Raw genomic sequence first — 12,898 nt, 5'->3', positions numbered from 1 at the left:
GAGAATAGTACTTGTGTTATTTGTTAAAATCTTCAAAAAATTCAAAAACTCAAGGTGTCAGAGAGACAAGCTCATATTTAATAGAACCTTTAGGAGGATTTACAAAATCATAAGAACAGGTTCGAAAACTCTGCAAATGACAAACCAGTATGTCTTTAATTTAATCTCATTATTAAAAAATTAGCAACTTTCTAGAAAAAAAGGCACTTCTGCTGATACACCAGGTGTAGTAATTGAGCAGTGAAACACTTTCATTCACTGTTACAAGGTAGTTTCATTTTATTTTGTGATTTGTGCCTTCATAAAGACATTGGGTCTAGTCTAGTCTAGAGGAATGTATCAAGTTTGTAAAGAATGTTTGTTTATCTGGGTGGAAAAAAAGTTAAAATGCTTTTGTTGCTTCCTGCATAAGGTTTGAACTATTCAGTGATTTATAGGATGTCGATACCTATCACAATAACCTAATATCCTGATTTCCTTATTTACCATTTTAAAAAATACATTATATTAGGCTCTGCAGTTTAAATTTATCACAATAAACACTGACAGTGAGTCAACAAGTCAAACAAACAATGAAAGATCAGAATAATCAGCACTGCTGGGCATATGGTAGGAGGCAATGCTGATTTTGCAACAGTAAAAGTTAAGGGTTCTTTTTTTTAATAACATGATTAAAATGACGTTTTACACAATCATTTTTATCAAAGTTACTTTTAGAATCCTGTTTGTTGTACACAGTCTTTGATTATCTTTGCATTGCAGCATAAAAACAAACAAAACATAGATACATCACAATTGTATTCATTCAGTATTAAAGTATATTTACTGGTACTACAACAGTGTTTGAAAATACTGTAAATTATCCTGGATCACATACTCACAGAGGGTATGTAGGGACTAATTTGCAGCAATATTAATTCAGGCAACTGTGGTTAAATTCTTTGAGATATTTTAAACGAAACCAGTCCAACCTCTTTTCAAGTCCTCCACTGGTTGTGTGGTTCAACTGTTGTCAACTTGGCTTACTACATTCTCAGTCTGAACTTTAACAAAACTGGCCTTGATTCATGTCCAAGTTTGGCCATTTGTCCATCACATTCAAATTTAACCAATGATGACCAACGGCTGATGGCTGACAAAAACACCCCGATGTTGAAATGACTCTGGACAGCCTCTAGTGCTAGCAATATCTGCAGCAGAAGAACAAGTTATTCTTTGGACTCAGTTTGGACGGATCAGGACGGATGCAGGAGCTCGAGCAATGCTCCAACTGCTCCGAAGTAACCCTTAAAACAAGTACAACGAAATAGGTTAGAACCTCAGGATAGAAATCATACAGGAATGAATTTATTCTGGAACAAGTTGGTAGAGTTGCTCACCTCATGTCTCAGGAAAAGTGCCTTGAGCTGTCCTTTGGACCAGTAGTCCATGGCGTAAGACAACAGCTTCATGGAGAGCGTGTTCACTCTTAGAAAGTTCCCAACAAACACAACTCGCTCAATTTTCTATTAAAAAAGGTAATTAAAATAATTAGAGTCCTTGGGTTAGCTTACAACCAAAAAAGGTAACAACATGAGACTGACATGATGCTATTGCCAAACTGGAACTGAAATCTGCAGACGCGGTCATTTTAGAAGCAACCTAAGTTAGGAGATTATGTTCAAATAACTATTTGTTTTTTTAAACAGTTTCACATAGAAATGCCCAACTAGATCTTGACTTGATTGATTTTTCTTTGTCCAATAATCTTGCAGAGGACTTTGTGATGTTTAGACCAGACCTAAGTCTTGTAGATAAAGCAGTTTAGGTCCTCTACTCCTTCATAGCCCTGTACAATGCTGCTTGATCAAGAGGCCACAAGGCAGCACCGTAAAGAGGCTGAAGGCAAAGAGGAAACAGAAAATAATAGGGATGTTAAGGGAGTGAGCCTTTTGATTATAACATTTTTTTCTGTCAGTAACAGTATCAAGGGAATTTTAGCTTAAATTCAAATATTTCATATACTGATGCAATTTACACGCCTCTTATATGTAATTAATCAGGTTTACTTCCATTTACAAGGAGGTTTATCTCCAAATTAATCATGATTTGTAGAATTCTGCAGTGTCACGAACAATGGTTTTAAGTTTCTTCTTCTCCAGACCAACCTCATTGAGGGCACACATCCTCGTGATGGAGCCGATGTTGTTAGTAATGGTGACCAGCGTTGCCCTGGCCAGGTCCTCCTTGGACACTGATTCCCTCTTTTCTTTGGATATCATGTTTCCAAAACTAACAAAACACATTTTGAAAATTATAACTTAAATGTAGGACTATCATGGCTCCCAGCCTTCTAAAAAGAAACTACAGTAACATGTGTTAACCTTACCTCGAAGCCACAGCCCAACCTGGAAGTCCAAACCGCTCATAGTCTCCTCCGTATATGTCCCGGACGAGCTTGTCCACACGTGTGCTCTCCCCCTTGGAAGCCATTTCAATTGCATCCTCAAAAGTAGAGCAGCCAGTCAGCAGACAGCACAGGCCCAGGAAGGTCCCACCACCCAGGCTGTAAAAATACACAAAAAAATAATTATGAGCCTGGGGAAAGTTTTAGTAGTTGTTAAAATAATAATAACTACTTCAAAATAAACAGTAAAATGTGTTTACTCAAAAATTGTAAGCTACCATCTGAACAAATAATAAGTATAACTAAATGTTTTTTCTGAAAATTTAAGACTTTAAATTCCTGAAAACTAAAAACAAAAACACACACATATATAAATATATATGTGTGTGTGTATAGTCATCAATTAGAAATACTATACTATAATATAATAATAATAGTCATGAAAAGATAGATGGTTGTAGAGACTTGAATACAATTCTCACAGTTCAGTGGACAAAGGGTCATTGACTTGAAGACAAACATTCATGCTTCCCTTGCAGACAGAGAAACCACATGTGTGAAAATAAGTCAGTGGGGGCAGAAGGAAGAGAAATACTTAAATACTCACTAAAAACAGCCAACCTATAAGTTCCAGTTAAATTACTATAAATATAACAATACATTACCAATGGCTTTCTGTGAAATAGTAGCAAAGACAACTGACAGTCAAAGGAAACCTTATTTTTTTTCACACCCATATACCAGAAAGACACAGAGGGCAAAGGTCAACTATTTCTCCAGGTTGCACTCTGCTGTAAATCCTTCTATTTACTGATATTAGCCTGTGTTAGGCTAATATAGGCCTAAGAATAAAAGAGCTGGGGTATATTTTAATATGCTTTCATTTAACTAACACATTACTTTCATCAAGAGTAAATTTCACTGTCACATAAATTCCACGTTTTGATCTTTAAAATAGAGCCCTTAAAAGAATTTTTGCCAGCAGAACAGTAAAATGACAGCATTACATTTAGCAGATACAAAATAATCCTAATTAACTACCTGGTGCCTGTCACTCGTTTGTAATTGTTCTCGGAGTACACGGCCATGATGCTGACCCCTGACCCGATGTTGACCAGTAACAAAGGATAAGGATTTTCCAGTGTGTAAGGCCTCTGGACACAGCGATCTGGATCTGTGGGATTTTCAAAGTAGTAGCACTCTGAGGGACCGCTCGACACCACCGAGTCAATATACAACACCCCGCGGATCAAACAGTCCAGCTCGTCCAGTTTGTGGAGCTGCAGGTCAGCCATCTTTATTGTGTTGACATGTAAAAGGAGAACAAGGGGGAGACTGGGTTAAATAAGTTTAAATGAGCAGTATACAACTACTCAAACACCAAGAAAAGGTGTGATGTATTTCTGCATTTTTTGCAACTTTTTGCAAAATCTCTCAGCTGTACTGCAAACCTACCGTTCGGAAATCTGACTCGAACTTGTATGCTCCTCCTCCTGTGGCACACAGTGTTGTGTGGAGACTGGAAAAGTGCTTGTTGCGTCCCATTTGCAGAAATGCCGGCAGGTCATGTGTTGGGAAGCGAATGAAATGCAAATTTCCTGTCCTACCACACAGCGTGAGTTCCTTCAGCTCCAGATGCACGTCCCTGATGCCTGTTTTACCATAAGCCACGTTGGAGGTAAGGTACCGACGGATGCTCTTCAGGTTCTCCACCTCTTCCTGCTCTTCCTCAGCTGTGATGTCTCTGGGTTCGAAATACACCAGTTTCACCAGAGTGCCTCCAATATCCATGCCAAACCAGGGGAACGCTGCAAGTTGTAAATCATTTGTATCATATACTTGCACAACATCATGCAGAAAAGTGTTCAGTAGAAAAATACAACAGTTGATAAAACATAAGCTTTCTTAGATGGAAAGCAGCAGATTATTCTATCCAGGCCTGGCTCCACACCATACAGTAATATTTGACCACGTGATTAAGACCACAATCCAATCATAATTCTATAGAATTAACTCTATAATTAGCTATGGTAATATATAATAATCTACAATAATTATTTTATAATTCTAATAGACTACAATTCTCAGTTAGAAATGATAGACATAGCCTCCTGCTATAGTTAATCTTCGTTTCAAAATTAATATTATAGCTTGTTATACTATGTTGTAATAAATAAGAAGTGAAAATGAGTGTTGACACCAAAAGCCACTGTAGATATAGTGTTGTGTACAAGCAATATGAATAAAAAACAAGCATTCTTGATGGACATGACCTGTCACGGTGTTAGTACATCTACAGTAAACCGTGTCCTTATAAAAACGCACGACATAACGGTCCTTAAGAAAAATGACATACTATTTTTCTCCAGATGGAGATATGCAAATAACCACACTAAATACCGTCATTTGAAATTATTACATTTGCAGTTATTACATTAATGTTATAAACTCAAAGGCTGATGTAATGCCATCGTGAACAAACAGGATATGAATTGAGACAGAAAATGAAGCAGCTTGAAGCTCAGCAGCTTCAGTACAGTGTGTACCGAGAACGCCATCTTGTTGTAAAATAGATCCCGGCTATTTACTGCCGCTCCATATTACACTGTAATACAAAAATCAACATCATATCACCCTGACTGTTTTCAAAATCGTTCCCCAGCATTGTTCAAGCCTTAGTAAAATTACTGTGATATGAATGCTGAAACCGTTATACACATTTTAAATCATTATTATGCAATATTACTAAATATCCTTCTTTCAGGGGAACGCCTCTTGACTTTTTTTAATACTCGCGACCGCGTCCGTCCCAGTAAATACACTAATCCCAGAGAAACATCGTTAACACCTACGCGGCCTTGTTTTCTTCACCGAGTCGTGCCGATGCCTCGGTGTCGAGTGGGACGTGCACCGATCAGAGGCTGCTCTTCCATCGGCCTCCGCTACCTCACTGTTGGGCTCGTTTAGGTGATACCCGGGCATCTCATTGCTGGACCGCGGCTGCTTCGTGGGCGTTTCGACCTCGTTGTTATCTTCGATTGTACCGTCGTGCTGGTATCCATTTTGCGCCATTGAAATATCAACTTGACAACAACATAAATGATGCAGTTTGCGAATTACACCATTAAAGTCAATAATTCACTCAGACCGTTAAATCCATGAAGTAGGCTAATTATCTAGCTGAGTGGCTGTATCTTCACAAACTGCTGAGATACATCGGTTCCATTTAGCGCTGCTGTCAAGTCCAAGGAGGCGGGATCAATAGACGATTGAAAGATGAAACAACCAATTGGATTGAGAATCGGTCACATCAGCGTCACTTGATTGGTTAAATGCTGGTCATCGACAGTTTGGTTAAATGCTGGTCATCGACAGTTTGTGTTTAAAATGATGAATAAATGCCTTCTTGCTTGTTGTACTTTTGTATTAATGTTCACCTCATTATCTATCTTTAATCTCTATTTGAATGTTGCAGCCATGCATAAAACTGGATAAATACTGCTTTATTTACTGCAAGATAATCAACAGCTTCCATTTCCATTACAGCTAGTCAATGAATTAGGAAGATCAAAACATCACAGCATTAAAGATGAAACCAAAGAATGACAACAGTCATTAAAACCTTAAAGCACCCTAAAAGGTAGATGACAACATCCACTTTGGATTATTTATATAGTATATCAGTGACATCATATTCGTTTCCAGTGGTTTGTTTTGTTACTAAATGTCTGATTTCAAAATTATAGATTTCTGCAAAATAAATAACATAGACATTTATATAAGGAATAGATACTTCTTTATATTTAAAAAGGTTTACAGACACGATTGCAGAGTGTAAAGCCAGCAAATAGTGCAAGCATTACAATTTACATTTTAAATATTTGTACCTCAATATTTTTATTTCTATTCACTACAGGATTAAACTTCTTCTTCCAGCCTCCATCTCACTCTATATCCAGTATCTAGAAGACATATCCAAACCACTGCAACCTCACCTCTCTAGCTTTATCTCCAAACTGCTCCACCTTCCTATTAGACTGAGCCACTGTCTCTAAACCATACATCATAGCAGGTCTCACTACTGTTTTATAACTCTTCCCTTTTAACTTTGCTGCTATTGTTCTGTCACAGATATTCCCTTGTCTCCATCAAATCCTCCTGCATCCACCCTTTTTCACCTCTTTTCATTCACCCACTACCTTGAACCCATCAGTCACTCTGACAACATGCCTAATTCCTGTCTTGCTGACCATGTACATTCTCTGCCCACACTGTTTACAGTAAGATCTTACATCATAGTACTTGATAAGACAAAATTGTTTATATGTGAAGAAAACAAAAAAAAGCACAGAAAAAATGTTTTTTAGCACACTTAATCCTGATGACTTAATGATACATTTTTAAGACTAGTAGTTTAATGGTTATTTAAATTTAAAAAAGGAATGCTCTTTATGTATCAAGCACAAATGAAAAAAACAAATTACCATCATACTTAATATTAAAGAATTGTACTATCAAAGAAAAAACAATATTTGAGTATTGGAAGACTGCTGAATATTATGTCGAGCTCGCTGGATCATTTTTAAACACCCAAAAATTCTTCAATGCATATATATATATATGTATGTACAAATAAATACAAACAGTGCATAAGTCATTTATAAAGTTTCTCTAAAGTCCAAACGGAAATAAAATGTGTGATCCAAATATTTATGCTATCACTGCTTCATTCATTCAGTAATAACCGGTCTAATAATCAACAACAGAGAACAGCCCATAACCCTACAGTCAAAGTGCATTTCAGATACAAACATTTGTATCATTATCAGCTCCATACAGTATGTGTAGCTTCAATCACCTGAGGACGCTATAATGTGTCAGAGAATTTATAAAAAGGGTAAGTTTGGTTTTTTGTTCGCTTTAAATTCAATACACATTCAGATCTAACGATACACCTTTTCACTAGGAGAAGCAGCTCTCATTTTTTAGATGATCATTAAAAACTGCTTTGAACTGACAGTCCAGGCCAGTCAGAAAGGCACCAAACCCTTGTTATCCTCCTCACAAAGTTTCACAAATCTTCTCATCCTAAAAAAGTCCCTTTAATTCCTGAACTTCCATGCCATCAGCACTGCAATGGCTCCAACACCTGCTGCAGTCACAATGTACTTGGTGTGGGTAGAAAATTTACGTATGCGTTTGTCTTCTTCTGACTGTATCACTGTTTGCAGCTCTGGTTTATTATCAACTACACCAGACCTCATGGGGGGGCTGATGTCTCCACAGACCGTTTTTGAACCAAAAGCACCATCTGCAGTAGAACAGCTGCTGCTGGTGGTGTTAGATGATGGTGAAGAAGGAGCCATCGCTTCTGCTGCTTTCCCATTGATGATCTGAGTTGGCAAATCCATGTTTAGAATTGAAGGCTCCTCAGAAGTTTGCAGCACATTTACCAGCACCTCCTCAGTTTCCAAACTGTCAGGAGGAGACTCGTAGTGGTTCTCCTCTGGTTCCTCAAGGTCATGTCCAGTGCTATTCTCCTGACAGGTCAGCTCAGACACAGTGTTCACTGTGGCGAAGGAGACAGTGGAGCAGACAGGAACGTGAGTGAGGGAAACAGCGTGGCTCCCCGATATGGAGGTGCTTAGTTCCAGACGCCTGCTGTCACCTGAGTACGGCTCCTCTGATGGAGTTTGTGCAGAGATGCTGGGACTGTCATGATTCTGCAGTTGGACACTGATGAGTACTTCTGGCTTGCTCAGATATGAGGTGTTGTGCTCAGTGGCACAGTCGTCTGGTAGGGAGTTTGAAGCTGCTGCTTCCGTCTGTCTGCTGCTTTCAGTTTCCTGTCAGGGAAATTAACATCGCAAGAACTTTCAGTGTTATTTGGTCTACAGGCCAGTTGCCAATTCACTAAGTCAACTTAGGGTGTGGTGTGTTTTTTTTTTTACAACAGCTCTTGTGTATTCTGTGGCAATACGGCCAAAACTGATGTTTGATCAGATATTTTTAAAGACTTCTTTGTATCAGAGTCCTGCTGCTTATCTAATGATCTATAGAGAAATGTAGAACTATTTTGGTCTTTCAAGAGTAATGAAATCTCAGTTAAGTAACATGAGAAGCCTTATTGAGCAGTCACTGATAGGCAGACAGCACTTCCTGGATGGATATTATCTCAAACTTCATGACCTATGAAACCAGACCTTTTCCTTCAGAATTTAAAACTACGGAAAAAAAATCACCGCTTTAAATGTATAATAAAGTGTAAAGTAATTCTTCCATGAATAAGTTGTCACTATGTTGGCAGAAAGATGATGATATGATTTACAGTATTGGGTTTATGAAGGGTGAATTGCCAGTTTGAATCCCAGTCGTGCCAAACTGTGATTAGCAAGCCAGCACCAAAAGTGAAGTGCAGTCCACTGCATGGGCACAGGTTTATGTCTTTTTATGTACAATGACATTTAAAGCTTTTTCTCCTTTTATAGTCAAAAATGGCTACCACTACCTATTCCAGGGCCAACATCACCTTTTAAAATAATATTCCACAAACATTAGCTGTGTGGTTTAGCTGAGTTTGGCTACAAACTAGAACATCAAGAACCTTCAAATATCAAATATATTTAATATTTACCTGTACATTTGTGGAGGGTTCAGTTGACTCCTCAGGTTCCACAACAACTGGAAGTACCACAGGTGGGGTGGTGTCCTGTACTGGAGGCTTCTCTGGGGTTAAGGTGAGGAAAGAGGATCCGTCTGTTACGTCTGAGTTTGCCTGAATCTGAGGTGCTTGGACATCTGCAACTGATGTGGTTTTGGAAGGATCTGGGTCAGATGTGGTGTTGGTTTCACTCTGTCCACCAGGATGAGACGGGGGTGAATTTGCAGTAGAGTCAGTTAACACCTCCATCTCTGTTGTGTTTATTTTATTAGGCAGAACAGTGACACCAGTAATAGCCTGGATGTCTGATTCAGAGTTCTCCTCTGGTTCCTGGTGAGCTGTAATCTCCCTGTGAGTGTGTGGAGTCTCAGGGGTGGGAGGAGGTGTTACCAGAGGAGCTACCATTTGAATCTGAGTTGACTCTCTGGGCTCAGGGACAGCTTCAGGTGGAGAAACAGCCTCTGGTACAGAAACAGCTTCAGGTGGAGAAATGACTTCTGGTGGAGAAACAACATCTGAAGGAGAAAATGTGTCGGTATTGTTGGGCTGCTGGACTGTGGAGTTTGGATCCTGCGGTTGAACAGGAGCCTTCAGGGGAGGTGAGGCTTGAGGGGCAGAATTTGGAGAAGCTTCAGCCCTTTCTGTTGGCTGAACAACAACAGCATTAGTAGCAACATCTCCACTTCCAGTCACGCTCTCCTGAACAGGACTGGCAGCTGGAGCTGGATGGACGTGTGCCCTGGTGACAGTTGCTGAAGGAGAGGAGCCGGAATCTAGGGCAGAGAGCATGAGGTCATTTTACTTCTGTCATGATCACATGGTACTAAAGCTGTGAGAAATCATGGTAATCGTTCAATTCATGTGATTACATTTATCATGGACACATTCACTACAGTCAAAACTGGATGATTAAAAAAATTGCTTTTGCGAAAAAGAGAAAACATAAAATAACAATTGTAAATGTTCTCAGTCTTTTCATTATTAATGTATTTATTCAAAATGAAAATATCACACTAATAAGCATGTTTTGTGAAGTCAATTAGTTTGACTTTTCCCTTATAATAAGTAATTAGCTAAAATGATAAAACACCAAGTTGGTAAAATACTTTGATACTTGAAATATTGAATGTATGCAAGTTTGTACAGCAATTGACCTAAATGGTATTACTTTATTACTTAGTTATATTACAATGAATTAGAACTTTAACTGATTACTGCCAGACTATACAATTACACTTTATGTATTTTACCTACAGTATTTTGTGGAAGAATAACTTGCTCAATAACACAGTAATAACTTATAATATAATACTATACCAATATTATCACATTAATAAAACATGCTAGTAGTAAATAAAAAACCCAGTTGATTCCTTCTAAATAACAAATATGAACAACAGATGTGAACAAATGTGAAGTAAGTTGACTCACTGTCCACTCCTCTCAAAGCGTCATATTCCGCCCTGATCTCAGCTGCTACACTTGAATGTTCACACTCCTCTAGAGCCTGGATGAACTGCTCTGGCCAGTTCTCTCTCCTCTTTAGACAGTCCAGAAGAAGCACCATGCTGTCAAAGTTCCCATAATTCTCTCTTTTAGCCTACATATTTTCCTGCGTGACAAAAAAAAAAAAAAACATAAAATATGAATCTCTCTAGTAAGATGGATTTTAAATGTACTGATGTAAAAGTGCTATAAAACAAACAAAATAAACTAAAATGACAAAATTCATACAAATTGCAAACCACACCCACTTTATACACACTATGAAATATTGATCCAACAAGTTAGGAATATATTATTTATTTGAAGTAATTTGCCTTCCTGGGCCCCTTGCCCTCTGCACCCCCTACTTTGGGAACCATCTTTGGTGCTATGCATCTTTAAAGATCTTCTATTTCAGAAAAAGTAAAAAAGATAGTAATATATTTGGAATTTTAACTTCATTGTCCTTAGACAACCTTAAACAATCGTCAGTCTTAGTGAAACTCACCCTGTCGTGAGCAGTGAGGCAGGGCAGGTGGACAATTATTTCTCTCACTTTCACCTTGGACACAATGGTTGGCATCTTTCGCCGCAGGTATCCATTGTACAGTTTGTCGCTGGCATACGACATCTGTGAAAGGAGAGAATGGAGAGAAGGAAATTAAATACTGAAGAAGTGAGGAGGTTTTTAATTAGCCGACATTGAAAGGAGAGAATGGAGAGAAGGAAATGAAATACTGAAGAAGTGAGGAGGTTTTCAATTAGCCGACAATCAATTTCAATTTCACTGGGAACTTTTAATTAAAATGAATGGATAAGTCGCTGTTGTTGCTTTTCTGTTAAATCATATGAAATGTGAAAAAGTACCTGTAAAACAAAAGCAAGAAAACCTGACCTTTGCCATGTGAAGTTATGTAAGGCACAGTATGGGGAAAATTACCCTACTGTAGTGAAAGTGAAAGTAAGGGGAATCCACCAAGTGAAAAAATGAAAAAAATATCCCGACCTGTCAGTTGGAACCAAAAAAAGTCTGTGAATCTCTGCACAGCCACAACTTTAAAATAAAAAAGGTCAAAGATTTTTTTTTATTAAAAGGTAAAAACACTCAAGCTTCTCCCTGATCATTCTCCTTTACTTCAGTGTCTGCCCACTTTGAATGTGAAACAACAAAAACATGAGTCACAATAAATCCCCACACATCCTTGTGGCTTTGAGGGAAATTTCCCTTCCTCAGTCTCCAGGACATCAACAAACGTGTCAAAGTCAAACCTTCTCAATCCTCAATCTGATGTTGCCATAACAACTTGGTACACCAAGATTAGGACTCACATTTTAGTGTAGGGAGTGAGCAGACTTTATAAGACAAATGTCTTTCAGTTTCAACTGACAGTGTCCTCCTATGGTGAAGCAGGTATGGAATAGTTTTTATTTAAGTATTGCTGTCTTCCTCCTTAAGAGAGATCCTACAATAATTCAGTTAAAATGACCAGGTTATGACTGAGGCCATAAGTCCAAAAGTCTAAAGTATAAAGTAAAAAGTACTCACACTTTTTAATCACGTTTTTATTGCAAAAGATAACGGTAGGATTATGACTAGTTTCCTTCAGACTCCTTAAACTTGACAGCTCTTTTCAAGAAGGTGAAAATTAAGAAATTCTTTCCTCACTAAAAAAAATCCATGGTCACCCTTTCACAAACAGCCCATTGTCACAGCATCTAGGGAGCGAACATTAAAAAAAGAAAACACAAAAAAAAAACCAAAGAGCTAACCTTGTTCATTTTTGTTTTGAACACACCTTAAAAGCTTCACTTTGTTTGTACCCAAACAGTCAGGTTAAGTCATCTGTAGCCAGCTTCAGTCATTGGGAACATTTGTGCCACAAGCAGTGACGTCTAAGAGTTAAAGTGTATGTACGTGTGAGTGTGTGAGAGCGTTGCAGCTGCAGCAACCACAGGTAAGAACAAAAGTCAAACGCACTAACTAAAGAGCAAAGTCTTTTAGTGGTATCATTAGCTCACACAGGCAATGATGAGGACACAGACACGCACAAGCATGCACACACATTCTTGCTCAGTGAGGAACAGTGTGTCAGGTTCACACGCTGCTGCAGCCCAACCTGTCCTACACAGCAGTTTATTATTTACTGATCAATGCCTTGGGACGTTCCATGAGTACTTCATTAACAACTCTCTTTCAAATTAACACAAAAAACAAGAAAACATGTTGACTGTACGACAAAGACTGTGGTTCAAAATCTGTTACCATATTTTTATGAAAAAATATTAAATACTTGGGATAAATGTACAACCTACTCAAACTGTTAATACATTTTTGTTATCTTCTTTTGACCCTTTATAATTACACC

At 38.2% G+C, this 12,898-nt stretch overlaps 2 protein-coding genes across 2 annotated transcripts; both read right to left on the bottom strand.

Moving 5' to 3' along the window:
* Nucleotides 1-57: 57 nt before the first annotated feature.
* pank2 (pantothenate kinase 2) lies at nt 58-6,014 on the bottom strand. The gene is made up of 7 exons (XM_008315136.3): nt 5,239-6,014; nt 3,842-4,194; nt 3,428-3,681; nt 2,369-2,545; nt 2,148-2,271; nt 1,380-1,505; nt 58-1,286 (listed from the first exon to the last, which is right to left on the bottom strand). Exons 1-7 carry the CDS (start codon nt 5,456-5,458, stop codon nt 1,236-1,238), a joined length of 1,305 nt encoding a protein of 434 aa, XP_008313358.1. The 5' UTR covers nt 5,459-6,014; the 3' UTR covers nt 58-1,235.
* Nucleotides 6,015-6,165: 151 nt separating this feature from the next.
* On the bottom strand, nt 6,166-11,163 carry mavs (mitochondrial antiviral signaling protein). Its single transcript, XM_017036936.2, has 4 exons — nt 11,041-11,163; nt 10,479-10,659; nt 9,021-9,820; nt 6,166-8,232 (listed from the first exon to the last, which is right to left on the bottom strand). The coding sequence occupies exons 2-4, from the start codon at nt 10,612-10,614 to the stop codon at nt 7,489-7,491; spliced, it is 1,680 nt and encodes a 559-aa protein (XP_016892425.1). The 5' UTR covers nt 10,615-10,659; nt 11,041-11,163; the 3' UTR covers nt 6,166-7,488.
* Between the last annotated feature and the right edge of the window lie 1,735 nt (nt 11,164-12,898).

The sequence above is a fragment of the Cynoglossus semilaevis genome, chromosome 1 (assembly GCF_000523025.1).
Source record: "Cynoglossus semilaevis isolate Cse_v1.0 chromosome 1, Cse_v1.0, whole genome shotgun sequence".
Classification (NCBI taxonomy): Eukaryota; Metazoa; Chordata; class Actinopteri; order Pleuronectiformes; family Cynoglossidae; genus Cynoglossus; species Cynoglossus semilaevis.
Note: the sequence above shows the minus strand (reverse complement) of the source record. Positions and strands in the feature narration are given on the sequence as shown.

Coding starts and splice junctions, on each gene's coding strand:
- pank2 (XM_008315136.3), bottom strand. CDS start 5,458: ATGGCGCAAAATGGATACCAGCACGACGGTACAATCGAAGATAACAAC. Junction 3,682..3,841: donor TCGAGTCAGATTTCCGAACG/GTAGGTTTGCAG, acceptor AACACAATAAAG/ATGGCTGACCTGCAGCTCCA. Junction 2,546..3,427: donor AAACGAGTGACAGGCACCAG/GTAGTTAATTAG, acceptor GTATTTTTACAG/CCTGGGTGGTGGGACCTTCC.
- mavs (XM_017036936.2), bottom strand. CDS start 10,614: ATGGTGCTTCTTCTGGACTGTCTAAAGAGGAGAGAGAACTGGCCAGAG. Junction 9,821..10,478: donor CGCTTTGAGAGGAGTGGACA/GTGAGTCAACTT, acceptor TCTCTGCCCTAG/ATTCCGGCTCCTCTCCTTCA. Junction 8,233..9,020: donor AACCCTCCACAAATGTACAG/GTAAATATTAAA, acceptor TTTCCCTGACAG/GAAACTGAAAGCAGCAGACA.